The sequence below is a fragment of the Eschscholzia californica genome, unplaced genomic scaffold, assembly GCF_041429995.1.
Source record: "Eschscholzia californica isolate CP2 unplaced genomic scaffold, dmEscCali1.0.p SCAF_4, whole genome shotgun sequence".
Taxonomy (NCBI): Eukaryota; Viridiplantae; Streptophyta; class Magnoliopsida; order Ranunculales; family Papaveraceae; genus Eschscholzia; species Eschscholzia californica.
This window is the reverse complement of record NW_028238461.1, coordinates 55367000-55394486: the sequence shown is the minus strand read 5'-3', so window position 1 is coordinate 55394486 and position 27487 is coordinate 55367000. Positions and strand designations below refer to the sequence as shown.

Below are 27487 nucleotides of genomic sequence, written 5' to 3'. Positions count from 1 at the left end.
TTTGTCAAAGATTTAGTCATTGTAGCACTTCTCGAAAATTAATTTGGTTGACCTTTCCCCTCTAATATTCATCTTCACCCTCCTCAGTCCTCACCACCACTTCTTCTCATCAACATCATCATCACTTCCGACTACAAGCACCACCAGCATTATCTTAGTCTCTCTTCCTTTTCTTTTCCTCTCCTCCATTTTCTTTCTCTCTGTAAAGTCTTGTGAAGAAAATTGTCGTTAGCCCGCCCTTTCATCAGTGAGGTGGGCATGGGTAATTTTCCCCTTCACTGTTGGAATTTGGAAGAAGTAAAACACACCATCTCACAATAAAAGAGTAACTACGTCTGGCCGAATTTTAGTAGAAGGGATGACATCTTTCATCGAGACTTGATCCCACGATCTCATGAACTTAAAGAAAGGTGTCCAACCACTGCACCAAAGGAGTGCCCAACAAGTTAACCACTACTAGCCCAGTTAGGCTTTAATGTCCGAAAAATTTAAAGAATATCTAAAGAAAAACAAAAAAATTATGTTTGTGAATATTTTGGAGGTAAGAAAACGACATCTTTCGTTTGCTTGGACGCAGCAAGTAGCAAAACTTTGAGCCAACGGTCCGGGTCGTGGGCTACGTTACGAGATCGGAATTACAGTAGATTGAGAGAGAGATTTGAAGTCTTTGTGGGAGAGAAAATCGAGGAGAAATTCGGCCGGATCTTGTCAACATTTGGATAATCCTTCAATTGGTAAAATACTCACTCTTCATATTTATACCTAATAATCGATCGTTATGAATTGAATGTTTTAGGTTTTTCATTACAAATGCTGACTATGAATTTCAATTATCAGACCTTCTTTTTCAAGCTTGAATTCGATGTTTGATATATCTATACGAGGCAGGCACTAAGTAATCTGGTTAGGTTTTGTTTAAATGGAGAAATCTGCATGATTAGTTAGTTATACAAGCAAAATTCCGAAGAAAAATACTTCATCATCTTGTTAATTATACGGATCAGACTCATTTTACAAGATCTCTAATGTTTTGTTTGAATTTCACATGAACCTTATACCAATCTCTTTTGTAATTTGTACTTCATCTGTGATTTCAGTTTGCGAAGGAGCTACTATGGGTACTGATACTGATTCAGACAACAACAACAATTGGGTATTGTCATTGGCTTATGACCAATGGGCATCACTTCCAGTTTCCGCTCCACACCCATCCGCTCGTTACAAGGTTCTTTTCTTATTTGGGTTTAATAACAAAAATACATATTTGTTCTCTAAAGTTGGAAGTTTTAAAATTGTACTCAACATTATGTACAAACAACATTTTTCAAGAGCAAGATGCTCAATGTTTTATTGGGCGTGTATAGCATGCAGCTGAAGTGGCCGATGGGAAACTGTACATTACTGGAGGGAGTCGTAATGGCCGATATCTTTCTGATATGCAGGTGTGGGTTATAAGTATATGTCTTTTAGTTTTACGTTTCCGTTTTGTCCATCCCCTTATATTTGTTTTGTCTTCCCAGGTTCTTGATCTCAGAACTTTGATATGGTCCAAATTGAAACTAGATATGGATCCAAAATCTGATCTACTGACAGATAATAATAGTTCACAACAAGTCTTACCTGCCACCTCGGGTCACAGTCTGGTACAAACTTTAAGTCTTCTGTAAATTGATTTTTTTAAAGTCATAAGAATTCCTATCCTCCTGTTTTTCTACTTTAACATGTTTGCTCCTAGGTTCTTTTATCAACGCCTTCAATTTGTAATGTTTTTCAGGTTAAGTGGAAAAACAAGCTTCTTCTTCTTGGTGGGCACTCAAAGGAAGTTTCGGAGTATGTTACAGGTTTGTCCGTAGAATCATTCCAGTTCATGTTCTCAGAGTTCTTATTTGTTTCCCTCCGTTTTTTGTGTATCTGTATTAAACTAATGCCAATACTCGGACGATTTTGTAGTTCGCTCAGTTGATCTGGAAACACATAGTTGCTGCATTTTGAAGACCTTGGGGAAAATTCCGGTAATTTAATTTGAACTCTATTTTTTAGTCTCAACTCTTAAGTATGTTCCATCTTATCTTATCTTATATTTATTTAATTTTGAGTCTTTATCTGTTTACAATTGTCTTTCTTTAAGTCGTTTTTCCTTGGGTATTGGAAATGCCAGAAGCTATAGACGTGTCTTCTGTTTCAGATAGCTCGTGGAGGGCAATCTGTAACCCTTATTGGTTCTAGATTGATAATGTTTGGGGGAGAAGACATTAAGCGGCGTTTACTGAACGATATCCATATTCTTGATCTAGAAACTATGACGTGGGATGTTGCTGCAACATCGTATGTCTCTACCTCTTTCTCTTTTTCTAGCGACCTCCTTTGGTAAATTTGTTAACGTATACTTCTGCTTTCACAGACAGACACCTCCGTCACCAAGGTTTGATCACGCAGCAGCCATACATGCAGATCGGTACCTTCTAATATTTGGGGGATGTTCTCATTCAGTCTGTTTCAGTGATCTACACATATTGGACTTACAAACTGTAAGCATTTCTCTTAGACATTTCAGTTTCTTGATCACATTTATATGTATTATATAATTCAATAAATACTAGTTTTTGTGGGAAAAAAATTAGTGGTAGATTAACCATGTTTCTGATACACTTTGTATAATCACAGAACACTTAACAAAGTCAGATTAATACGCGACAGTTTGAGCTGCTCTTTTCTTCTCACTTATGTATCTGTTTCTCTACTCTTAATGTGCACGCTTAATGAAATTTCCCACTTTGTAGATGGAATGGTCCCAACCACAAATTCAGGGGGAGGTGGTGACGCCTAGAGCAGGTCACGCTGGAGTCACTATAAATGAAAACTGGTATATAGTCGGAGGAGGAGATAATATTAGTGGTATGTTGCAAAAATAGGTTTGAGGGCGAGAATAAAATATCTCATTTATGTTTATATTCTTCTTGATTTTTGAACGGGTTCTTGTTTGCAGGTGCTTCAAAAACACTTGTACTAAACATGTCTAAGCTGGTGTGGTCGGTGGTTACAACTGTAAATGAACGGGATCCACTTGCAAGCGAGGTTAATTATTTTATTTTTTCAGGATGATACTGAGAGGTCTCTTGTGAGGTGACCTTTTGGTTCTTTCTTATATACAAATATTAGTGCAAAAGTCTTGTGTAAGACAAACTTATAATGATTCTGCTTTCAGGGGTTCTGCATTTAACTTTCATTTTCCGACCTAAGTAAACATGCCTGAATATTGAACAGTTCTTAATTTGCTAATGTCGACATTCTACAGGGACTGAGTCTTTGCTCAGGAGTAGTAGATGGAGAGAAGCTCCTTGTTGCCTTTGGTGGATATTACGGAAAATATAATAACGAGGTAAGTTTGATTTGATCAAGAATTGCTTCCTCTTTCTAACAAAATTGAAGTAAGATGTTTATCGAAACTCTTGTAACGACTGCTGATCAAAGTGCCGCGGAATGTATAGGTATTTGTCTTGAGAACCAAATCGAGGGAGTCATTGAAGCCTAAGATTTTTCAGTCACCAGCAGCAGCCGCTGCAGCAGCTTCAGTTACCGCTGCATATGCTTTGACTAGTGGAGGAGAAAAAAAGATTGACGTCATAAAAAGAAATGAAAAACTCAAGGAAATCGAAATTGAGAGCTCGCCACAGGACTTCACAGTCGACATAAATCTAATTACTGCAGAAAAAAAGACATTGGAGTCGTCACTTACAAACCTAAGAACGGACAATTCGAAGCTTAGTGGAGATCTTGCTGAGATAAACAATACTCATGAGGATTTATCTAAGGTCTATACTTGTGACTCCTAACTAAGATAAAAGTGATTTCAGATCAGCTAATGTTGTACCCATTGTCTTTTATTTTCTTTTAAAGGAACTCATCTCAGTCAAAGGTCAATTGGCAGCTGAGACATCAAGATGCTTCAAACTGGAGGTTAATCCGACTGCTTTCCTCTTCTTATTATTTTTTTTAAATCTATTAGGTATTTATTTAGGTTTTTTCGTTAAAAAGATTTGAATCCTCAATAAAACTATCTTAAATATTGTGGTATTTTAGGCACAAATAGCTGAACTAAGGAAGAGGTTGGAATCAATGCATACTTTAGAGGATGAACTACAGTTACTCAGGAACCAGAAATCCGCCTTTGAACAAGATATGGGTAATGGAACTACCCAGAGGCAGAACTCAGGTGGGGTTTGGCAGTGGATTGGTGGTACACAACCATGAAGAATTATTAAGCTGTCAAGCTCGAAACAAAAAGGGTTCTCCAGATGGAAATTTTTAGCGGATCCCAGAAAAAAAAATCGGTTGTAATTTTGTTACAATTTCGGCTAGTAGGATAAACCCAACCAGGTTCTGTCAAGAAGACATTTTTTTTTTCTTTTTACCCATTTTAAGATAAATCATGTTGTGAATCAAGAATGGATTTGAAGATAAGTTATAGATGCACAGGGGCGGAACTACAGCTAGGTCCGAGGGGGCCATGGCCCCCCTCGGCCTAGCCGTAGAGAGTTGCATTATATTCCTAATTTACTATGACCCTACTATTAGTATAAAGAATAAGTAACTAATACCGATAAGGTTTAATAGGCTCTTTGGTTGGACTGTCTAGCTATGACGTGAGTAATCCGGGTTCAATCCCTTGAGATGGCATAATTTTCAAATATAGTCTTAGTTTTTTAAGACTTCTTAATTTACTATGACCCTGCTATTTTTTTGATGAACGAGTCACTAATACCAATAAGGTTTAATAGGCTCTTTTTAATTTAAAAAACAATGACTGTATTTTTTTTTGTTGAAAACCTTATCAAGAAATTATAATTTTCTTTTTGAGTGTGAGATATAGATCAATCATTCACATTGATTGGACAATAGAAGCAATTAGATTAAACAAAATCATAATTTTAACTCCCTCCCGAGTTTTCTTTCTAGTACCAGTTCATTTTGATTTATTGTAGCAGTTAATTTCTCATAAAAAAAAAAATCGGTGGTACGAGTCTTATTTCAAAAAATGTATATAAAGGTCGTCTCTTGGTAACAAATGAGTCGTATTACATTGGCCCCCCTTTATCTTTAGTCCTGGTTCCGTCACTGTAGATGCATTAAACATAGAACCCTAAGATCTTTTCAGTTTGAGTAGTTGGATATGTTGTGAAACTTTATCCCCTTGTAACTTAAAATGTTAATACTCATCATTTGGATTTTAAGATAAAGTTATTATACTTTGTTTATGAAAACGACTCTTTTGAAAAAATGGTTAGTGGGAGTTTTTATTAGATTGATGTTTTTGTCCAATTTCCCAATCTTTGGAAGGCATAAAATGGAACCACTAGTACAATTGGACCAAATTTACTATATAAGTCATGACAAATGCATAGATACATCTGTAAGATGATATAAGCACGATAATTGATATATGCCATTTAGACGATAATTGCCGAATAAAACCTTCAAAAAAACGAACTTAATATCAACCGAAACTACTAACTCAAAATCTAACCAAACCTAAAACTCATCTAAAAGTAAACAATGGATTTACCTATTCAATTGTGATTGGTATCCCCCAAATAAACCGTCAAGTTTCTATTAGAAGAAAATAAGAAGACAAGATAAGATCAGAATAATTTTATGTATCTAACCTTAAGAACAAACTTCATTCATCTACCATTTTCATTTTTAAGATAAAAACATACTATAACTTACCAATTTGGTCAAAATTGGACGAAAGTTAGATTTCTCGTTATTGACTCCAACCACAGTAGAAGATTTTCTCAGACAAAAGAAAAGGTCTCTTCCTATAAAAGGAAATTTTAGACACTGAAGTTTAGAGAGAGTAAAAGGAGAGAAGATTTAGAGAGAGAAAAGAGAAAGATGAAGAAGAAGAGTAGTAGTAGTTATGAAGTAGTGAGAGAAGCAATAGAGAAGTTAGAGATAGTTGATGGTCATGCTCACAATTTAGTCTCATTAGAGAAGTCAAATCTTCCATTTCTCAGATGTTTCTCTGAAGCTGATGGCGATGCTTTATACTCCTACGCACCTCATTCTCTCTCTTTCAAGGTAACTCTAACTAACTACTCCAATTCACTGAAATTTTCATCTTTTGATTTCTTCGTTTATTCTTCGTTGTTGTGATCGTATAGAGATTTTTATGAATTTGCAGAGAAGTGTGAGAGATATAGCTGATTTATATGGTTGTGATAAATCACTGGAAGCAATTGAAACTTATAGAAAATCATTTGGATTGAAATCAACCTCTAAATGTTTTGAAGCAGCTAAGATCTCTGCCTTACTAATTGATGATGGACTTGAAATGGATAAAATGCATAATCTTCAATGGCATCAAACTCTTGCTCCAGTTGTCTGTAGAGTAGTAAGAATTGAGCATTTGGCTGAGAAGATTCTTCATGATGTGAGTTATATTAAAATACTCTTTACTACGGTGGTAATGGATTAGGTTTAATTTTGATTTTCAGTAAGTTCTTAGAATTGCCACCTACCTTTTTCGTTTCCAGGGAACACCAAACGGTTCGGAATGGACGTTGGATTTGTTCACTGATATCTTCAAAGACAAGTTGAAATCATATCCTTTCGTGTTAAAAATCTTGTGTTAAGTTTGTGGTGATCATCCAACTAAAATCCCAATTGGCATGATCAGAGAGGACCTAGACATTATATTCTTGGTTACTAGATCATCCTTCTCCCTTCTCCTATGTGGGACTATTCTCACGCCACGATTTTATTCTTATTGAATTTAGTTGCACCCTGGGCGATGCTCGTTTTACTTTGAACTACTGGCCTCTTTTGTGGAAATCTTGGTTTAGAGTCTAGACAGTTACATTGTTTTTTCTCTTTACATCCTCTTATTCTATGTCAGAGAGATCAGTCTGGATAGGCTAATTTGTTACAACTAGGATATTTTATTCTCAAGTTGAAGTTGCCAATGCAATATTCACTTTTCACATTGTTCCTTAACATCTTTCTAACAGCTGCTGAGAAAGCCGTTTCTTTGAAAAGCATAGCTGCATACAGAAGTGGTCTGAATATTGATCCAAATGTTGATAAGAAATGTGCCGAGGAAGGACTTTTTGATGTTTTAAGTGGTACGGAATATATGTTTTTATGCTTAATTTTAGAGTCTTGAACTGTTGACGGGATTCTTTTGATTTCCGTATTCAGTTAGGATGACTTTTGCTCGTGTCTTTTGCAGCTGGGAAGCCTGCTCGCATCCAGAATAAGAGCTTTATCGACTACATCTTTATTTGCAGTCTGGACGTTGCGTTGTACTTTAACTTGCCAATACAGATACACACCGGGTATAAGTGATCATCATTTATTTCATTTTTGCACCGACGCTCAATTTGCTTGATTATATGCAATCGTCATCTGTTTTGGCAGTTTAGGTTATGCTCCGTAATGTCAGTACAGCTGCTCTTTGTTCTTTGATTTCTTTGTCTAGTAGAACCATACTCCATAACATTTTGCTCTCTTTGTTTTGAGATAGTGGATTGAAATTGAAGTATAGCTATGTTAATTTGTTTTTTTTTTCTTCTTTTTGGAAAAAAATGCCACTAGATTTGGAGACAGGGATTTAGATTTGAGGGCGAGTAATCCTCTTCATCTGCGAGATATTTTCGAGGATAAGAGATATTCAAAATGTAATATTGTGCTTCTACATGCATCCTATCCATTTTCAAAAGAAGCATCATATCTGGCATCTGTTTACCCACAGGTACTGACTTATCTTTTTCTTGAATATGATCACTTAATGACTATTTTAAGTCAAATTTTATAAGAACGAAGCTTCTTCTTAGATTAATAGTCACCTTGCATATCAGGTCTACCTTGACTTTGGGTTAGCAGTGCCAAAACTCAGTGTACATGGGATGACATCGTCAGTGAAAGAACTTCTAGAATTAGCGCCACTGAAGAAGGTGATTAAATGTCTAGATCTTAACTATCTTTGTTACTTTTCAGTTCAATACTGCAAAATAAAGTACCTGTATATTCGAGTTTCTAGTTTGGCTGTTTCATGTTCTCTTTTGTAGTCTACAGTTTTTGCCTAACTATAACTTTCAAAACTATTTGTAGGTTATGTTCAGCACTGATGGTTACGCTTTTGCAGAAACATTCTACTTAGGTGCGTATAGCCAAAAATGTCCGAGCTATTGATACTGATTGTTTTCTGTTTAAAACATATCCTAGCCCCATGAGCACCATAACCAGCGAGCAGTTCAACTGTGTTTTTTAAGACTCTGGCCTTGGAAAAGTAAGACAACCCACAAGAACCAAAAAGTTCTCAAAATGAGGCGAGTTGCATATGCAATTCTTAAGTTGGTGTTTGTACTTCTGTTCATACTCTAGTAGGACATACGAGTTGTCAGTCTGCACTCGAGAGTGTGTTATCTTGGTCAAGTCTCTCATATAACAAATTAGCGAAAAGAGTTGCAAATCATATGGCCTAAATGCCTTACTGGTACCTTCATTAGTTACTTATTAAGCTTTTGTTCCTTCCTTTTGTCCTTTCAGGCGCGAAGAGAGCACGTGATGTTGTAGCATCTGTTCTGTCCGATTCATGTGAGGATGGTGATCTTACAATTGCTGAAGCTGTGGAAGCAGCTGAAGACATCTTCAAGAGCAACGCCTTTCGGCTTTACAAAATTAAGGAACTTGTCGAATCATCAGTTCCCAACACTTCCAATCTTCATCGCTCCGTAACAGTACAAACAAATGCTTCAGAGAAGGAAACTGTATTTGTCCGGATTATCTGGATTGATGCTTCTGGACAGCACCGATGTCGTGTAAGTTTGTCCATGCTAGTGCAACAAGAGTGTTATATATAAGAGAAACAAAGTTTTGTTGTATTAAATATTTAAAAATTCACGGGCTTTTGTTTTCTTGATGACTTTACTTTTTCTTTTTGTTGAAATAATTGAAATCCTTTTCAATTCTCAAATTCTCGTGACAGGTAATTCCGACAAAGCGATTCTATAATATTGTTAGACAGAAAGGTGTAGGTCTAACTTGTGCATCAATGGCAATGACTTCTTTTAGTGATGGGCCAGCCGAAGGGACTAATCTGACCGCCGTGGGTGAGATCAGACTGATACCTGATCTGTTGACCAAGTGGAGGCTTCCCTGGTATGGAGAGTAATTCCTTCTATGCGATGCTTTTTTGTTTTCCTTCAGCCTTTAAAGTCAGAAAGTTATTCTTCTTATATTTCTAAGAAAATAAATAGTAGTGTATAAGGATTGAACATAAGCCCTTTAGGAGCTATTTCTTTCAGTTCTTTGTTTTCCTATATATGACTGAATTCTACATACTATGAAAAAGATATATTGGATAGATTTAAAATCTAACGGTGTTTTAACCATCAATTTGATTTTTCCGTGTTGATATCTTATATTACATCTCTATGTATTATTGTGTCCCAACAGGGCTCAGCAGGAGGAAATGGTTTTGGCTGACATGCATCTTAAACCTGGTGAAGCTTGGGAATACTGTCCGAGAGAGATCCTTCGAAGGGTTTCAAAAGTCCTGAAAGACAAATTTAACTTGGTACATGTTCAGTCTGTTGAGTCATACAACGTTATTTTTTCTTTCACGATTTATAAATAGTGACTTGCTTACAGGATGTTAATGCTGGTTTTGAGAATGAGTTTTTCCTTCTGAAGGTTGTATTAAGGTATGCCATCCTATTGTTTGGTAGTTCTATCTATCTGATACTTCAATCTTGGATCATCGTAATTACAGTGAGGTTTTATACAGGGATGGAAAAGAGGAATGGGTACCATTTGACAGGAGCTCCTACTGTTGTACTTCAGCATTTGATGCTGCATCGCTTTTACTACAAGAAATAAACTCGGCCCTCGAGTTTATGAACATTTCAGTGGAGCAGGTACCGGTCCTTTTAAATTTCTTTCAATGGTCATTTTCTTTTTTCTGTAGTTCATTTTCAGAAGCATCCTAGTTCTATGGCCTGTTGGACTTCTCAAAGTAAAATGATCCTACATTGAAATATCGTGATGATTCCCGAATAATGCTAAATGATTGCGTAATTCTTCAACACAAGCGTCCCCAGTTCGTTAACTCTTATAGCTTTCCATGCAGTTGCATGCGGAGGCTGGGAATGGTCAATTTGAAATATCTCTGGGCCATTCAATTTGTACTTCTGCTGCTGACAACTTAATTTTCACTCGAGAAGTTATAAGGGCAGTTGCAAGAAAACATGGTTTACTGGCTACTTTTGTGCCCAAGTAAGTTTTTTCGTGTTCATTACGTGTTTTGCTGGCAACTTTCATGCCTTGGTAAGTTTTTTGGTTCATTATCTTTTCCTAAATAGTCATTATATATACGAGATGATAAGCATACTTCCAGATAGGTAGTCATTGTAAAGCCAAGTTTTCCTCCAGCTGATATCATTTTTTTGGCCACTCCAAGTTCTCATGTGTTGGTACGACATAAAATTGATTTACTTCAGGAACATCCAAGGGGAGGCTCCACATTGATGAATATTTCTACTTGAAATCTCTTAAAACCTTATCCGGAGATAACATTTTGGACCCTCTTTCAGGTACTCATTGGATGATATTGGATCTGGATCCCATGTCCATCTAAGTCTATGGGAAAATGGAGAGAATGTTTTTATGGCATCCAGTGGTTCATCTCGTTACGGGATGTCAAAAGTTGGAGAAGAGTTCATGGCTGGTGTGCTTGCTCATCTTCCTTCTATCTTAGCGTTTACAGCTCCCCTTCCCAATAGGTATGCCCAGAAGAAAAAAAACTATTTTTATTATTCACTTCATGGATTCACACAATCTCATAATCTTCAATTTTCCTCTTATCATGGGAATATTTACTTCGATGCGACTGTGCGTGTTATTAATTTAAGTGATAGCATACTCAATTAATTTTCTGGGTTACAGTGAATCATGGACATGAAATCTATATATACTTTCTGTCATTTTTCTGCTAAACTTCAGGAGTACAAGTGCTTGATTGTTATAAAAGGTTGTTTTTCAACCCATTGTCTCTCTCTTTGCTGCCATAATGCCTAGTCTTTTGCTAGCTTTCATCTAAACTCCGTACGAGATAACCAATGAACACCTTGAATCACATTATTCGAAGTCTTAGTTCATATTTTCTACAATCTGGGGCTACATAATGAATTATTTAGATTGTTAGAGTAGTATTAGTAATTACTAACTTGAAAAACAAATCTTACTATTGCTTCCAAACCATGTTTCTTGCTTGAGGAACAAAGCGTGATTCAAGTTATGCTGTAGTTTCATTAAACCTATCAATCGACTTTGATTTTGATATTTCCAAATGTGCAGTTATGAACGGATTCAGCCAAATACATGGAGTGGAGCATTCCATTGTTGGGGAAAAGAAAATAGAGAAGTTCCATTGAGAACTGCATCCCCTCCCGGAATACCCGATGGACTTGTCAGCAACTTCGAGATAAAATCTTTTGATGGCTGTGCAAACCCATATTTGGGTTTGTCCTCAATAATTGCTTCTGGAATTGATGGGCTTCAGAGACATCTTAGCTTGCCAGAACCAATTGGTATATCATTTCACACTTCCATCTGTAACGAATGATCAATTACTGTAATTCAAGTTTATTTCATTCCTTTGCTAAAATAACTTTATCAACTCCTTTCGCTATATCTATCATTCGTGGCTCAAACTTTTACTACCACATATTTATGGCACTGTTTTGATTGAACAGAAATAAACCCTTTTAATGTCGATGGACTTCCAAGACTGCCAAAAGAACTAGGCGAATCAGTAGAAGCTCTAGAGAATGACAAGTTTCTCAAGGAATTTATGGGCGAGAAGATCGTGACAGCTATTATAGGTGTTCGCAAGGTAAGTTGTAATTCCATCCATTTCTATTTTACTCATTCATATAGTGATAATGTTGAATTCGGGCAAATATCGTCTTCAATAATTCTCTTCCTGGTAGAAAAGCAAAAAAAAAAAGCAGCTATTAGTTTGATCTCATATTTTTTAATGTATGGATGAATTTGCAGGCAGAGATTGACTATTACTCCAAGAACAAGGATGCTTTCAGGCAGCTTATACACAAATACTAGTCACCTTAAGGCAGCATATCTTGGCCCCACGTTTCTTTCCTTTTTAAATTCGCAATTTTCATTTATCAAGGGTTTCTTGTATCTTTCATACGGAATAGGAGGTATAAGCATTACTTTCGTAGTACTTTTGGTGAAAGTAGTGCTTATGGGAGTCGAAGAAATAAATTATCTTATTTTTTATGGTCGAGGTTAAACCTTTGTTTTATCTAGTCCATCCCTATAAACCTCTCTTGCTAAACCCAACCCCCCATATAAAAAATGTTAATAAAAAGTACAAGAGAATAATCTTCATCTTCATCTTCATCTTCTTACATGGTAAAAAGGGATTGATTGACCAGGTCTCTCGTCAAGTTTAGTAAAAGTTGATCGGTTAATTCCTAATAAAGTTGGAGAGTTATCGGCCTTACAATTTAGAGATGTTTTTGGCATTCCTTTAGGACTAAGGAGTGGCAAAGAACAAAAGACATTCCACCCTAATTACTAGGCCAAATTCACTTGACTTGTTCTAATTTTAGACATCATTAGTAGAAAACTATATAACTACAAAGACCTTCAAAAAAAAAACTTATAACAAACTCAAACACAAAGAGAGAGGGGAGGGAGAAACCATCCAAGAGCTCAACCTGCAAAGGTTATTCTGAGTAAACATCCCTTTGCCCTTGAGCTCAAAGATGTCATTCAAAATGAAGCATATTTTATTATCAGCATTGTTGCTAACTTTTTTAGTCCTCCGAGTGTCTTCCCGTAACGTCGTAAGAAAACTTATTGCCGCCGATCCCGTTGAGGGTCTCCACGCCAAGCATCATAAACCTAAGTTCAGACCCGGACCATGGACTTCGGCTCACGCCACGTTCTACGGAGGGGCTGATGGCTCTGGAACAAATGGTATACAACGTTACAAATGATAATAGTTATCAGGTTACATGACGTGGTTACTAGTGTTTACATATTCTATATACTTATACGATCATGTAACAAGCTAATCCGTCCCAAGGATATAAGCTTGTTCTCTTTTGCATATGTAGAGGCTAACACACATTAGCCGATACTAGACTTGACAAACCTTAGCATCACCAAGACCACGTTGAATGATTATATTTAGCGTCTTTGTTCGCTATATTATTATATCTAGAGTGAACAACGATAAAGAAAATAACGTGGTCCGGTACTAACAGAAATGAATTTGGTTATATAAACAGGAGGAGCTTGTGGTTATGAAGATATGGGTCAACATGGATATGGGTTAATGACAGCAGCATTAAGCCCAGTATTATTCAAGGATGGGGCAGCATGTGGTTCATGCTATGAGCTCAAGTGTGTCAATGACCCACAATGGTGCAAACCAGGACAACCTTCAATTTTCATAACTGGTACCAACCTTTGTCCCGAAAACAACGCTCTACCCAGCGACAATGGCGGATGGTGCAACCGCCCTAACTCTCATTTCGATCTTTCTCAACCTGCATTCCTTCAAATAGCCGAATATAAAGCTGGAATTATCCCGGTCCAATACCGCAGAGTTTCTTGCAAGAAAATAGGAGGAATAAGGTTCACAATATCAGGCAACCCATACTATAACAAGGTATTGGTGTGGAATGTAGGAGGAGCAGGAGACATTAAGATGGTGAAAGTAAAGGGTCACAAGAAATTAGGTTGGACTACAATGAAAAGAGATTGGGGTATGAATTGGATTACCGACGCTATGTTAGTAGGCGAAGAACTTACTTTCAGAGTCGTAGCAAGTGATGGACGGAGTTCTACTGCTTGGCATGTTAGTCCTGATACTTGGCAGTTTGGTCAGACGTTCGAAGGCAAAAACTTCAAGTGATCATAACGATCTTTGTTTATTAACTCTGTTCCTCTAATGTAATTAAAATTTAACCTAATATTGCTTTGTGTTTGAGGTCATGTTATTATAGTTCATGACTAGATGGTTAAGTTGTAATATTTTTATTAGTGTGGTGGTACTTGTAGTTTAACAAATGTGAGTTTTAGTTAGGGTTCATTTTGATTAGTTGCATGACATTGAACTTACTTTAGTTTTTGTGGATGTGCAATGGGAAAAAGAGTACCCATATTTGATCTGGATCCTCATTTGACATGTAAATCATGGTACCATAACTAGAAAATGAAAATTTTTGCAACATATATAAGATGAAAAAGGAACAATGGAATGTTGTTGGTCGGTTTTATATTCATCACTAGTACATACAGTGAAAGACCTAACATTTGGGTGGCTACTCAGAGTCACGTGAACGACAGACAAACAATGAATTTTCTCAACACCACGAGTTACATGAAAATTTAGTGATAGCAGTCGAAACTTTGTTTTTGTTTTACAATACCCAATGAAAGTTTCTAAATCACCCTTTCACCTTTCTATAGCAAATTATATGAAGTCACTCATGAACATGATAACGTCCTTATAGGACCCAAACCCAACCATTGATATGGAAGTATATAGATCTTTGGATCATGCTGCCTTGACACGTGTCGAGTTAATAGCCTTACACCATAATTTTCAAGTCTTTTACAAAAAATCCAACCCCATCTTCTTTTCCTCTTCTTCTCCCTCCAAACCAAAAGAAAAGGCTTCTTCTTACTCTGTTTCTTTCTCTCTCTCTCCTCTGTTTCTTGAAATTTTTCTCTCTCTAAAAACAACAACCAGCTATGGCTGTTGCTGAATTTAGTCATAGTTACTTAGAAACTCGTTCTGTATCTTCTCAATTCTCTTCCTTGACAAAAACCCATCTCTCCAACAATCGTTTCCGTGCTCTTCGTCTTCATCAACGACCAAGAAATGCTAAAGTTTTCTGTTCGGTGGCACCAAAGTAAGTTCATTTAAACTTCAATTTCTAATGATTTCTTGTTCTACCCATGATGTTTTATTTTCTTACAATGATATGGTGGTTTAATTAATCTGTCAGGCAAGTTGAGTCCCCTGTTACTCCACAGCAGCAGATTGAAACCCCAAAGGGAAAGCCTGAATGTTATGGTGTTTTCTGCCTCACTTATGATCTTAAAGCTGTGAGCTTTTTCTTCTTCTCTTTGTGTTTTAGTTAGCTTTCTTTTCTAAAACAAACTTCATGGATGAAATACAATTTCACAACCACTATTTGATGTAATCGACTCAAAACAAATTGGCTATAAAGGGAGACGACCTCGACATTATATTCTTGGTTGCTAGATCGCACTTCTCCCTTGTGGGACTATTCTCATCCTCCCCTCACGCGGAGCATGTCTGGCTTTTAAGCCTATCACGTGTAGGCAGTTTCTTGGTTGCTAGATCGCCCCTTCTTTCATGTGGGGACTATTCTCACAGTAATTCAAACTAGGACATAAAATGTTTGTTTTTATTGACTTGTGATGTTTGACTCGTCCGAAAGACTGATATGGGTTGATTTTGGGTCCAATTGAGTCAGACGATTCAGATTCAATCAAGTCAGATGAGTAATATTCAGACAATGAGTTAAAAACAAACACCACATAGTGTTCTTATTTATGTTCACTATTCTCAACACGAATGTGTTTGGGATTATGTTTACAGGAAGAAGAGACGAAAACATGGAAGAAAATGATAAATGTTGCAGTTTCAGGTGCTGCGGGGATGATATCTAATCATCTTCTTTTCAAAGTAAGGATTTTTCTTACCTCTTTCCCTGTCAACAATAATATTAATGGTAACTATAAGTACTACGAAAGTTATTTCGAACTTGTATTGTATCAAATTGTTTTCGACAATATTCGGAATGGAAAAAAAGAAGCTTCTTTTATGTATAAACTTGTAATTGCTAGGAGAAACTTTACTTATATTGTTATTTCAGCTTGCATCTGGTGAGGTTTTCGGACCTGATCAGCCAATTGCTTTGAAACTATTGGGCTCTGAAAGATCTTTCGAAGCTCTCGAAGGTATGTTTTTCAAATCTGTATTCGCCTATAGATCTAGTCATTTGTGTTCTTTATCCATATTCGTTAACTTACTTAAAACTCGCAGGAGTTGCTATGGAACTTGAAGACTCCTTATACCCCTTATTGAGGGAAGTTAGTATCGGCATTGATCCTTATGACGTGTTCCAAGATGTAGAATGGGCTCTTCTTATTGGAGCAAAACCTCGCGGACCTGGAATGGAACGAGCGGACTTGTTAGATATAAATGGACAAATTTTTGCTGAACAAGTATTTGTGCTAATGCCATGCTAAGTTCTGCCTAACCCATGTTTCATTTATCCTTTTTCTCACAAACTCTCTTGGTTTTCAAATGATAAAATTAGGGAAAAGCACTCAATGCTGTTGCTTCCCGTAATGTAAAAGTGATAGTTGTCGGCAACCCATGTAATACAAAGTAAGATGTCTTCACTTGGTTATAGATAATTAGCTTAAAATTATCAATCTAATTCTGTTTACTTTGTTTTATAGTGCTCTAATTTGTTTGAAAAACGCACCTGATATCCCTGCGAAGAATTTCCACGCTTTGACTAGACTAGACGAGAATAGGGCCAAGTGCCAGGTAAATATCGTTATACTAAGTGAATCTTTTATTTTTAATTTTCGGTTGTATAACCAAAAGCACAAGAAAGGTTCTAAAAAATGTTATGTTTTGGTGCAGCTTGCTCTTAAAGCAGGTGTTTTCTATGACAAGGTTTCCAACGTGACGATATGGGGAAACCACTCAACTACTCAGGTCATCAAAGATGTTGTCTTCAAAAGATTAAAGAGAGTCATCTATTCTTACCCATATTAGTAACGACTTATCTTTGAAATTGCAGGTTCCGGACTTTTTGAACGCTAAAATCGATGGGTTGCCTGCGAAAGAAGTAATCAAGGATAACCATTGGTTAGAGAATGAGTTCACCCAGAAGGTCCAAACGGTAAACTACTAAACGAAAACCGGAGAACAGGTACAAATTAACTTACTATTGCACTGATAATGAAAATTTTGATTTACAGAGAGGAGGTGCACTAATAAAAAAATGGGGTAGATCTTCAGCTGCATCAACTGCTGTATCAGTTGTTGACGCGATAAGGTCCCTCGTCACTCCAACTCCCAAAGGTGATTGGTTTTCGACAGGGGTAAGCTTCCATTATAGGACCAAAACTTATAACTATCAAAAATACTATATGACATTTACTACTATCTCGTGCAATCTAGGTTTATACTAGCGGAAACCCATATGGAATAGCAGAAGACATAGTTTTCAGTATGCCGTGCAGATCAGACGTGAGTATATTTTTCTTAATTTTAGATTCTACTCAAAATCCGTACGAGATATCTTATCATCATTCACTTTTGCTTTTAGGGAGATGGTGACTACGAACTTGTCAAAGATGTGATCATCGATGATTACCTCCGTGAACGTATCAAAAAGGTCAATAACTTCCTCCTATCACTAAACAAATCCATACTAATATTCAATTAGTCCCTACTTGTAATTCTACCATTTGTTTTGTTATTACAGTCTGAAGCTGAGTTACTTGCTGAGAAGAGATGTGTAGGCCACCTAACCGGGGAGGTAAAACATTTAATCGATAGAAAATATCAATTCGTGTCTAATAAAGCAAGATAACGAATAAACATCATTAATTTTTTTGTTCAGGGTAACGCGTTTTGTGATCTTCCGGAGGATACTATGCTTCCAGGAGAACAGTAATAATACCTAAGCTAGCTAGTACTACTACTAGTTGAAGATGGAGGAAATAATGGCCTTGGGGGGTATGTTTGATTCTTACAGGGTATGTAGTGCCACTGTTTGTGTAGAATAAGAGTGTTTTCTATGTGCAAATTGGGAGATAGTTGATGAAGGATTTATTATTTAGAAAAAAATGAGGTCTCATGATTTCATCATCAAATTTAGTAACTCTTCTTAAAAGGGTATTGGTTCACCTAAGTTGCTCTGGTGATGGTATTATGATGCCAAGTTTAGTTGTTGAGCCAAGTTAAAAGTTGGATTTGTAATTTAAATGCTTTGATGTTTCCTTCTTAATTTGTATGAACCCTACCCTACTATATGGGGAATTGAATCTGTGTTTATCAAACGTAAAGTCTTTCACTGTTTCCGTCATTATATCTGCAGATGATCGTATCTCTTTTGCTTCTAAACGTTATTTGATGTCATTGAAACTTGAAAGTACCTTGAATATGAATTGATATCTAACCTGGACAGTGACCACAAAACCATTTCCAAACTTGGAGGCTCACACGTAGCACTTCCGCTCAAATGACCAAATACTTGTTGAGTTCAAATTTGAATTACCTCAAAAGTATCTTTATCTCCTTGCCTTCATTAGCAGGGTAATCCTTTTCCTTCCTTGTTCTTTACAAAATTCCCTCTCTCCTGTTTCACTAGACAAGGAAAAAAGTCGAAAACAATCAAAAACAGAAGTTTCTGTTGTGGCAACAATCTCACATTAGTAATGAGACGGAGTGTAGTTCTCCTCTTAAGAGAGGATAAACACCCTTTCGGCCTTTCCTAATGAGGCATTTTAAAACCGTGAGGCGCAAAAGCGGACAGTATCACTAGCAGCCGAGAATACTAGTGAGCACCCTCCTATGACAGTTTGAGTAACAATAAAATTTGTTTTTGAAGAGAAATAATCTCCCATTTGAATATCAAAAGTATAGTTAAAGAAAGGGCAGAAGCGTAATTATCTGAAGTGGGTTCTAGACTTGTACAAATCAAAAGCTTCACCAGACTCAAAAATCTCCAACTTGGATAAGAAGAGAGATAGAGAGAGAAAGAGATACCTGCAACTGTAATGGCGTCGACAACTACACTTTCATGGAGTTCATCTTCTTGGCTGAAAAGCTTTAATGGAAAACCAAATGAAGGAGTTACCAAAATTCCAGAATCATCATCAAAATCTTCATTTCTTTTGGTCGTGGCTCAAAAGAAAGCCCTCAAAACTCGTAAAGTAAAGATGAATTTGCGATGATAACTCAGACCCTCATTTTTTGTTTTCTAATATAAACCCTAATTTTGTTTTTCTTCCTGGGTGGTGCAGATAATCCTCAAGGAAGATGTAGCAGAACTGGGAAAGAAAGGACAACTACTCGACGTTAAGGCTGGATTTTACAGAAATTTTCTTCATCCTCAAGGAAAAGCCCAGATTGTCACTCCTGTTCTTCTCAAGTATGTCTGTATACCTCAGTACTGTGCTTACCCATTTCTTATCTTCTTCAATTACTCTCTGGACACAGATGAATAACCATTCTGACCTAGAAATAATGGAAGGGTACTTCTAACTCTGCCTAGTTTGTTTGAGTGGGGGTGTAGTGAAAAGCAAGGAATTGTTGAGGGTTAAAAGTGGCTTATACTGATGAAGTAGGACTAGATACATCAAATGAACCTCCTAATACTTTGCTAGTGCTATCTTGATTAGTTGATTAAATAGTGGAGAATGATGGGTAAGAGTGGAATTTCTTCTGCATTCAACAACTTAGAAGCTATGATGAAAAATGAAGTTGATACTTTGATGGAGTGCCCTATAGATATATAAACACATTAAGAAAAAACATTAAGACATCAAAGTTTATTATATTTTCATTTTCAGGGAGATGCGGATGGAAGAGGAGAGAATCGAGGCTGAGAAAAAACGGGTAAGAATTAGCTACATATATGCCTAAGCGTATGAAATTGATCAAATTTGTTGTTTCTTTAGTTCATTCTTAATCAAAATAACATGATAATAGATGTGAGAGATGTTGATTTTTATCCAAGGCTGATACTGGTAAGTATCAGACGGATTTATTTATAGAAGTCTAAGATAAACTTGTGCAAATGAGATGCTTTTGTTAGCGTAAGTACATGTCTTTTTTCTTTAGGTTCAATGCACTTTTAAAAAGATTTGGTGTTCGTGTTTAAGAGTGTGCAACTCATATTTGATTCTTTCGCCTTAAAGTTGATATTATTTTTATATTCATATAATATATGCGTGTGTGCGTGCATGCGTGTGTGAATGTGCGTGCTCCGTGAGAAACACAGTTTGAGTTGTCTAAACCAAGTTGGATGCTGTTCGTGCAGGTGAAAGAAGAAGCCCAGCAACTTGCTCTAATATTTGAAACCGTTGGAGCATTCAAGGTGAAGCGGAAGGGTGGGAAAGGAAAACAAATATTTGGAACGTGAGTGATAGACTACATTGTCATAAGCTGGTGACATAATTATTTACTGTTCTAATATGTGCATGTTTCTCCAGGGTTACTCCTCAAGATCTTGTAGACATTATCAAGGCACAACTTCAGAGGTATTGTGTAACTATCTAACCTAACCAACACGACAACTCTAATAGACCAGCTTCAAAATCGTTTCTTTTAAGACAACAAACTACAAAATTGTAGTTAAGTAGATTGCGATTTAGTTAAGCATGTCGCTACTTGTGTTGCCTTAACTTCATCTGATGAGCTTTCTGATGTGATGTTCATTGGTTTAGAGATGTAGATAAGAGGATGATTTCTCTTCCAGAGATTCGTGAAACAGGAGAATACGTTGCGGAGCTGAAACTTCACCCCGATGTTTCTGCAAGAGTAAGGGTGAACGTTTTTGCCAATTAAGAACCTAATTCAGAGCATTCTGGAATTTCGACAATGTGTGAACACCAAACATCACTCGATCGAATAGGGTAACTGAAGTTTGTTCGCGTATCGGTTTTTTTAATCGCTGGTACTTTTGCATTTCGTTTTTCATCAATCTAACAGCATAATCGTATCGTTGCAGCCTGCAGAAATCTTGGGTTTTCAATCTGGGACGAATGCCAGGCATGATTTGTTGTGTTCAAAAAACACAAGGAGCTTAAACCTTTTTACCATTTCCTTTCTTCTTGCAGTGCAATTCTATTGTTGACCTTGTTTTGTTGTAATTTACTTCCTAATAGAGTACAGGAAAAACTTTTGTTCATTCAATCTCTGCGTTCAACTGTAAAATGAATTTTGTTGTGGATTAGTCCCACATGTTGGTAGACGAAGGAATTGTTGTGAATTAGTCCCACATGTTGGTAGAGAAAGGAATAGCGACGAGGACTTGAAGTGTCCAGCCCCACAATTTGGAGACTTCTCCACCTCAGTTGGTGTTTTCCCTCTTAACACGCCTGTGAAACAACGAGGATAACAAAATACTACGCAAATGGCAAACAGTATGTAATAATAATATAGAACAAACTCAAAACAAGGATTCTCGTGTACAGAATATTTTAATAGCCGCACGTTGTATCATCTGGCGCTTTTATGTTTTAACACAATCACAAGGATGCTTGTTTTTAATCTACAAAAATATATCATTCAAAATTGCTTGCAGACGGAAACTACCTTCTTCCCTTTCTGAACCCTGATCATCGGCAAATTTGCTGCTGGCTTTTCCCGGCTAAAACTCTCCTCTGTTTACAACAGGATCAGGCTCCTGCACCAGAACTCTTTCGCCTTTTCTTCCTTGGCTTCTCTTCTGTTGCAGCTCTTCCTTCTATACGTTTTGTTTGGCGTGAACGAATCTCTAGTAACTTGGTCTTAGCATCTCGGAACAAAGCATCTGATTTCGTAGACATCAATTGCTGCAGTAACAAACTAAATGTGGTCAATACCAGTTCCTACAATTTCATCAAATCCAAATACGCATCATCAATGAATTCATTTCTCACCCGTAGATGTTCCAATGCGGCAAGATTGAAACCAAGAGTGTCCTTGCATTCCTAAAGACGAAAAGAAACAAACAACAAATTAGAGTAAATGCCTTTTGTGTGTATGTATATATATATATATATTTCCATGAATCGATGATGAAATACCTTGACTCTTGCATAAAGGATGTCCCTGAGAATTGTGAGGATGGGTCTAGCAGCAGGAGTGGTAACCAACTGGTTATAATGTGTTTGCAGTAACACTGTTGCAACTCTACAAACCAGTTCAACCTGTAAAAATTTCAGTGTACTTTCATTAGATTGTGGCAACAACTGCAATAACAGCTGATCTAAACTATTCAAGATTGGTACCTTGTCAGGATTAGAAGTCCAGTCCTTTAGGTAAGACATAAGCTTCAAGGCATCTGAGAATGGTAAAGACTGCATAGAAGAACAGTTTCAATCACTCAACCATGCCTACTTGACATAAAGAAATTGATAAAAGAGCTTATAACAAGTAATCTCTAGTTATTTTTGGTGGAGTGATATCTCTCATGGATACCCACAAAGGGCCGTGCCATTGTTTTTGTTTGGATTTGACATGGCTTAGAATGTCACCCAAAATAATTGGAGAAAACGCAGATTTAGTGATGTTGATAACATAATAACCAGTGCTTTTTCCAGTATGAGATGGAGCATCTTGTATACAGCTTTACAATTTGAATTGGTGAAACCCTATCAAAGAACTGATCAATCACTAACGGCCTAGAGCTTAAAAATTGAATTCCAGAAGCCACTGGAGTGTTTCTTTAAGCTTTCGTTCGAAACCCAAGTACCAGTTCATTTAACTGCGAGAATTCTTTCACGCAGACAAATACCACAATCTGATTAATTTGTCAGGAGGAGGGAATACATAGAGGAAACCGAATCACAACCTAATATAGGTCGGGAAAGTGCATCTTAAAAAACCAGAAAATTGACGAAGTTGCAACTAGAATAATTTTTTTTAAATAATTAGTATTATGCTCAAAATTACGAAATAGGCAGAATGAGCATATACCAGTAGAGTTTGCTCCAGGTCATTCGTGCGAACATCTGAAACTGCACGGAGAATGTATTCAGATGGTGATAGCCCAAGCATTATAATATTTGGTTGAAATCCAGTCGTTTTTCCAGTCTCCTCCTGAACATATAGCAAAGGTCAGTACGTCATTGAGAAACAGAAACCTCACTAAAATTCTCAAAATGACATTTGTGAAGGTAATCCTGTCACAATCAATAGGTCTAGTGCAATCATTACACTATTACAGTTCATAATTCTTCAGTTTCCATATACGTCATGAGAATGGAATGGTAGCTGCTGATTTAGGTGGTGTTTTTTTCTTAAATAACTGAATCTGACACGTTGAATAAAGAGGACCCAAGATCAACTCAAACAAGCCATTCAGATAAATCAGATATCACAAGCCAGAGAAAAACAATCTGAAATCTAACTTGAGTCAATTCAGATATCAAGCAAGATACCAGATCTGACTTTCAGAAAAACAAACACTACCGAAGTCTTACAACCATCTTATCTTCCTATTGTGAACATTTTTATTTGACTTAATCGTATAATGCTTTCTAAACTTGAGGGAAGTTATCCCTCATATGCTTCCACAACTATAAAGCAGGATAAATTAGAAATAAAACCAAATAGGCTTCAGAAATAGACAACAACTGTAGGTAAGTTGATAACAAACTTAAATACAACAGCACTTTAATACCTTATGTTCAGAAATACGTTGCAATTCTGCTTCCGCTATGTCCAAAGCGTCAATGATTAAGTCAGTCGCAGAGATGGTTTCTTTAGTCTTCTTTCCTGCCATGCCCACAGCTCCCTCCTCGGGAAGTTCTTTAAGTGCATGTCTACTTTCAAAAGAATTATCAATATCAGCTTCAAACATCTCTTCCAATCTATTTTCTTGTTCTTCCTGCAAATCGAACAGGCGCATTAGAGTGACCATGTTGCATACATGCATACCCGATATTTTGTCGGTTGATTTGAGCGTCAAAAAATTATCTTAAGCATTTCACTCTCAAATTAAAGAAAAAGTCTAAAGCACATCAGTGTTCACAAAATATGATACCATGGGGAAGAAAGGTTCTTCAGTACGGTCCCAACGACGTATTGATCTATCATGAGACCCAGTGACAATAAAGTCACCACGGTCGCTAACTGCAAGACACCAAATTTCTGCATGGTGCCCCTCAAGAGTTAAAAGCAACTCAAACTTGTCGGCATCCCAATATTTTACACGGTGATCCTTCCCCACACTAAACATATAGTGGGTATTCCGCACAAATTTGACTGCCATAACACTGCAATAGAAATAATTATTAATTCTCTATCAGCTATATCGGAACTATAAGCCCATACCAAATCTAGAGAACGTATTAATGAGAACCTGTTAGAATGGGCAAAAATTGATTTGTGACAATCACCAAAATCTAAACCCCAAATCTTCAGATTTTTGTCCGCAGAGCCACTAACCATCAAATCTCCATCCGATGAAATATCCATACAAAGAACTGGGAGTTTATGACCATAAAGGGAAATAAAAAACTTCAGGGTATCCAGATAGAAGACCTGAAAAATTGTTGACATAGTGATCTTAGTATGATTAGCAGAAAGCCGACCATTTATTTGGTTGAAAACAACCACTTATGGTTGTGCATAAACTCAAATTACAATAACCAACTAGTGATCGCCTAACAGATTGTAAAGCTGAGAACAGTAACAATAAAGATAATCAATCGCGCAAATATACACAAAATTCACTATGCTGGCCGAGTTTCCTTTTTTTTTATTTTCTTTGAATAATTTGAATTAATTGAACGGGTTTCTCTTTCCTATCAGGAAGATCTATCTAAGCCATGGAAATTGGCCAAAAAGTGGAAAACAAAACAAATAAATAAATAAACTGACCTTGATTGTGCAATCCAACAGGGCAACTGCAATATATTTAGAATCAGGACTTACGACAACAGCAAGCACATCATTGTTCATTTTTGAACTCCTTATATTAGACACTGTTAGGTGTTTAGTATCCTGCAAAGTAAATCAGTAGACTCAGTAAAATAAAATTAACTAAGTGCCATAACTAAAAATTTAAGAAACAGGTAAGAGCACGTCAAATGTCTGGAAACAAAATTTGCTTCAGAAACCACCAACATCGTATACCCTCGTATACATTAACCAAGAAAAATGAAGGAAAGAAACGTAAAGATCCACTAGTGAGAGAACATACTTGACCAGGTTTCTGAATAAGCTGATACTCCCAGAATTTAATATCATGATCTTCACTTCCGGTGACGAACCCGCTTCCATCGGGAAGTGTTGTAATCGACTTGATAGAATCACCATGAGCTTCTACAACTTCCACGCAAGTACCACTACCAACATCAATAATTTCTAACTTCCCACTTTTGGTTCCAATGAACGCAAACCGGTTACCAGGAGCAAATGAAGCACATAAACCGTATCCAGAGTCAATGGTTCTAAGGCAGGAACCAGTACTTGGGTTCCAAATTTTAACGGCATTGTGACTAGTTGACATCAATAGTGTATTGTCGGAGCTCAGTGTAACACTTCTAACATCAGAACGATGTCCAGGAAGTTCAACAGATAGTGTCTTTGATATTGCTTCGGTTTCAACCGAATATATCTCTAACAGATTATTATTCAAAGACAATGCTAATGTGGCCAATGAGCTCTTAGGAGTGATAGGGGAGAAAGATATGGAGCAAATCTTCTTGTTTGTTCTCAAAGTCTGCAGAATCTTAAAAACATCGGGAACTGTAACCTCTATAGCTTTACTTTCGTCTCCAGGCACAGAGTCGACGTCTCCATTTTCAGTTGACCCACCTTTGGCTTTTTTCTCTTTCTTTCGATGGAGTCTCCTTTTAGCCTTGCGTTTGGATTCAGCTTCATCTAATACACGAAATATTTCTACCATCTTTCCTGCCACTTGACAAGCGAGTAGATTTCCGGACTTATTGAATCTCACAGTTCCAACCCTATCCTTGTTCTGTCGCTTAATGTCACCAAAATACTTCAATACCTCCCACTTGCTTTCAGGGGCAGACTCCTCGCTTTTAGCAACTTCGTTCCCTTGCAATTTAGAAGAATCGTCCCCAACCACTGACTCTTGCTTGATCGTGTAGAATCGAAGTTCTGGGTCAGCTGAACCAGTTACAAGATACCTCTCTTTCAAATCAACATCTATAGACCAAATTTCGCTATAATGACCACTAATTATTTGCACACAATGTTTTGTATCAAGATCCCACAACCTCAAAAATTTATCCTTCGAGGAACTAACAAGCTTTTTACCAGAATCCAAGAAAACGACATCTGTAACCTACATTGTGTTGGAACATTTGAACCAAGCAAAAAAAAAATACAGTTACACACATAACAATCAATCATGAATTTATTAAAGATTATACAAAATCAAACACAAATGAACATAATTAAAGAAAAACCTGATCTCTGTGTCCCAGAAGACGAAAAAGACCAGTCTCCCCCAAGACATCCCACAAAATGATATCATTATCTTTACTTCCAGAAGCAAGTAAAGACCCAAGTTTATTGTATCTAAGGGCAGAAACTGCACCCTTGTGGCCATTCAATGTGGTTTCACAAGTTCCAGTATTACTATCCCAAAATCTTATACTTCCATCTGAATAACCACTAGCTATCTGAAACCAGCAAACATTCAAAATTGAAGAACAACGAAAACCCTAATAAGAAACAAAAAATTACTAAAAAAAGACAGAACTACCCATAATGTAAAATGAAACAAGAAGATACCAATGAAGAGGGAGAAGAAGCAATGGACGTGACGGAAGGAGAAGGTCCGGTAGAGGAGACGGTGGAGAGAGCAAGGGTCTTAGAGCAAACACCTTGTCTGACGTTCCAAACTCCAACCTTTTCTAGGGCTGGAGACAGAATATGTTTTCCGGTACTGTCGTAGCTGATATTCGTATCAAGTGAAGCTATCACCCCAAATGCCGCCGCCGGCTCGTATCTCAGGTAAGATTTTACCATCGCCGCTGCTACTGGTAATGGAAGTTGCTACAGAGAAATAAGTACCTTGAATTTCTTTGTTCAGATTATGAGTTGATATTTATTTTTGGGTGGGGGGGGGGGGGGGGGGGGGGGGGGTTTTCTTGCTGGGTATTCTCGATAAACCCTAATTAAACCCTGTATGTTCAGCTAGTCACGGCCGCTCTCTCTGTCTCTATATTCCGCGGAAAGATAAAAGGGAAGTTTTATAAGACCTCCCCATTTTGTTAAAAGACCTCCCCATTAACTATTTGCAAATAATCATTGAGGGGGTCTTTTAATAAAAATGAAGGTCCTATAAAATCTCCAAGAGATAAATGGTGGTAAGGGAACGGATGTTTAACAATGTTATTGGGCCTTTTAATCCCAATAGGGAGCCTGCCATATGGAGTCTCCCTATGACCTTTTGGGCTAAAATTCTAGAAAGAAAGTTGTCTTTTAGCCCAAATAAATTAGACGGGTCACAGGGAGTCCCCATATGACGGACTCCCTAGACTTGTTGTTTTAATCCAAGATTTAAGACACATGATGTCCATAAGAGAGACTCCACAATGAGGCCCATAATGTAGGCCCAAATTATAACACAGCCAGAAGAACTACGGCAGTCAATTCAACGGTTGATCCAATATAAGTCAAGAATTGAGTCCGAACCAT

General features: G+C 37.0%; 6 protein-coding genes across 7 annotated transcripts; 5 read left to right on the top strand and 1 right to left on the bottom strand.

Moving 5' to 3' along the window:
- The first annotated feature begins 520 nt into the window (after positions 1–520).
- Positions 521–4473, top strand: LOC147546439 (Galactose oxidase/kelch repeat superfamily protein). Its single transcript, XM_086633670.1, has 14 exons — positions 521–734; positions 1098–1225; positions 1365–1442; positions 1521–1643; positions 1775–1841; positions 1951–2012; positions 2186–2325; positions 2402–2528; positions 2781–2895; positions 2987–3075; positions 3296–3379; positions 3489–3812; positions 3898–3957; positions 4081–4473. Exons 2-14 carry the CDS (start codon positions 1115–1117, stop codon positions 4249–4251), a joined length of 1551 nt encoding a protein of 516 aa, XP_086489796.1. The 5' UTR covers positions 521–734; positions 1098–1114; the 3' UTR covers positions 4252–4473.
- A 1304-nt stretch (positions 4474–5777) lies between these two features.
- NODGS (nodulin/glutamine synthase-like protein) lies at positions 5778–12317 on the top strand. The gene is made up of 18 exons (XM_086633669.1): positions 5778–6081; positions 6185–6433; positions 6537–6605; positions 7010–7124; positions 7232–7337; positions 7597–7753; positions 7860–7955; positions 8113–8161; positions 8551–8822; positions 8990–9162; positions 9460–9580; positions 9655–9707; positions 9791–9920; positions 10133–10278; positions 10596–10784; positions 11359–11591; positions 11757–11896; positions 12061–12317. The coding sequence occupies exons 1-18, from the start codon at positions 5896–5898 to the stop codon at positions 12121–12123; spliced, it is 2547 nt and encodes an 848-aa protein (XP_086489795.1). The 5' UTR covers positions 5778–5895; the 3' UTR covers positions 12124–12317.
- A 319-nt stretch (positions 12318–12636) lies between these two features.
- On the top strand, positions 12637–14106 carry LOC147546437 (expansin-A16-like). The gene is made up of 2 exons (XM_086633671.1): positions 12637–13008; positions 13323–14106. The coding sequence occupies exons 1-2, from the start codon at positions 12795–12797 to the stop codon at positions 13949–13951; spliced, it is 843 nt and encodes a 280-aa protein (XP_086489797.1). The 5' UTR covers positions 12637–12794; the 3' UTR covers positions 13952–14106.
- Positions 14107–14417: 311 nt separating this feature from the next.
- Positions 14418–18182, top strand: LOC147546436 (lactate/malate dehydrogenase family protein). Of its 2 annotated transcripts, XM_086673647.1 has the most exons (14): positions 14418–14954; positions 15051–15150; positions 15671–15757; positions 15948–16032; positions 16118–16299; positions 16395–16465; positions 16540–16630; positions 16730–16804; positions 16890–16991; positions 17071–17193; positions 17273–17341; positions 17421–17489; positions 17580–17633; positions 17718–18182. In XM_086673647.1, exons 1-14 carry the CDS (start codon positions 14794–14796, stop codon positions 17769–17771), a joined length of 1323 nt encoding a protein of 440 aa, XP_086529773.1. In that variant the 5' UTR covers positions 14418–14793; the 3' UTR covers positions 17772–18182. The 2 variants fall into 2 exon arrangements, with proteins under 2 accessions (XP_086529773.1, XP_086529772.1); XM_086673646.1 differs by having other exon boundaries at positions 14687–14954; positions 16540–16804.
- Positions 18183–18662: 480 nt separating this feature from the next.
- RPL9 (ribosomal protein L9) lies at positions 18663–21016 on the top strand. The gene is made up of 7 exons (XM_086673649.1): positions 18663–19032; positions 19123–19250; positions 19672–19717; positions 20142–20239; positions 20314–20361; positions 20548–20736; positions 20832–21016. Exons 1-6 carry the CDS (start codon positions 18877–18879, stop codon positions 20666–20668), a joined length of 597 nt encoding a protein of 198 aa, XP_086529775.1. The 5' UTR covers positions 18663–18876; the 3' UTR covers positions 20669–20736; positions 20832–21016.
- A 221-nt stretch (positions 21017–21237) lies between these two features.
- On the bottom strand, positions 21238–27166 carry LOC147546434 (transducin family protein / WD-40 repeat family protein). Its single transcript, XM_086673645.1, has 12 exons — positions 26579–27166; positions 26251–26466; positions 25014–26126; positions 24692–24814; positions 24171–24352; positions 23853–24084; positions 23490–23696; positions 22784–22906; positions 22096–22164; positions 21892–22014; positions 21745–21795; positions 21238–21657 (listed from the first exon to the last, which is right to left on the bottom strand). The coding sequence occupies exons 1-12, from the start codon at positions 26813–26815 to the stop codon at positions 21502–21504; spliced, it is 2832 nt and encodes a 943-aa protein (XP_086529771.1). The 5' UTR covers positions 26816–27166; the 3' UTR covers positions 21238–21501.
- Positions 27167–27487: the final 321 nt, after the last annotated feature.

Excerpts from the sequence above, each read along its gene's own strand:
- LOC147546439 (XM_086633670.1), top strand. The coding sequence starts at position 1,115 with ATGGGTACTGATACTGATTCAGACAACAACAACAATTGGGTATTGTCA. Across the intron at positions 1,226-1,364 it reads ACCCATCCGCTCGTTACAAG|CATGCAGCTGAAGTGGCCGA; the intron begins GTTCTTTTCTTA and ends GGGCGTGTATAG. Across the intron at positions 1,644-1,774 it reads CCACCTCGGGTCACAGTCTG|GTTAAGTGGAAAAACAAGCT; the intron begins GTACAAACTTTA and ends AATGTTTTTCAG.
- NODGS (XM_086633669.1), top strand. The coding sequence starts at position 5,896 with ATGAAGAAGAAGAGTAGTAGTAGTTATGAAGTAGTGAGAGAAGCAATA. Across the intron at positions 7,338-7,596 it reads CCAATACAGATACACACCGG|ATTTGGAGACAGGGATTTAG; the intron begins GTATAAGTGATC and ends AAATGCCACTAG. Across the intron at positions 9,708-9,790 it reads CTTCTGAAGGTTGTATTAAG|GGATGGAAAAGAGGAATGGG; the intron begins GTATGCCATCCT and ends GGTTTTATACAG.
- LOC147546437 (XM_086633671.1), top strand. The coding sequence starts at position 12,795 with ATGTCATTCAAAATGAAGCATATTTTATTATCAGCATTGTTGCTAACT. Across the intron at positions 13,009-13,322 it reads TGATGGCTCTGGAACAAATG|GAGGAGCTTGTGGTTATGAA; the intron begins GTATACAACGTT and ends TTATATAAACAG.
- LOC147546436 (XM_086673646.1), top strand. The coding sequence starts at position 14,794 with ATGGCTGTTGCTGAATTTAGTCATAGTTACTTAGAAACTCGTTCTGTA. Across the intron at positions 16,300-16,394 it reads GACAAATTTTTGCTGAACAA|GGAAAAGCACTCAATGCTGT; the intron begins GTATTTGTGCTA and ends TGATAAAATTAG. Across the intron at positions 17,490-17,579 it reads TCCGTGAACGTATCAAAAAG|TCTGAAGCTGAGTTACTTGC; the intron begins GTCAATAACTTC and ends TTGTTATTACAG.
- RPL9 (XM_086673649.1), top strand. The coding sequence starts at position 18,877 with ATGGCGTCGACAACTACACTTTCATGGAGTTCATCTTCTTGGCTGAAA. Across the intron at positions 19,251-19,671 it reads GTCACTCCTGTTCTTCTCAA|GGAGATGCGGATGGAAGAGG; the intron begins GTATGTCTGTAT and ends TTTCATTTTCAG. Across the intron at positions 19,718-20,141 it reads TCGAGGCTGAGAAAAAACGG|GTGAAAGAAGAAGCCCAGCA; the intron begins GTAAGAATTAGC and ends CTGTTCGTGCAG.
- LOC147546434 (XM_086673645.1), bottom strand. The coding sequence starts at position 26,815 with ATGGTAAAATCTTACCTGAGATACGAGCCGGCGGCGGCATTTGGGGTG. Across the intron at positions 21,796-21,891 it reads TCCTTTATGCAAGAGTCAAG|GAATGCAAGGACACTCTTGG; the intron begins GTATTTCATCAT and ends TTTCGTCTTTAG. Across the intron at positions 21,658-21,744 it reads CCGCATTGGAACATCTACGG|CAATTGATGTCTACGAAATC; the intron begins GTGAGAAATGAA and ends TTGTTACTGCAG.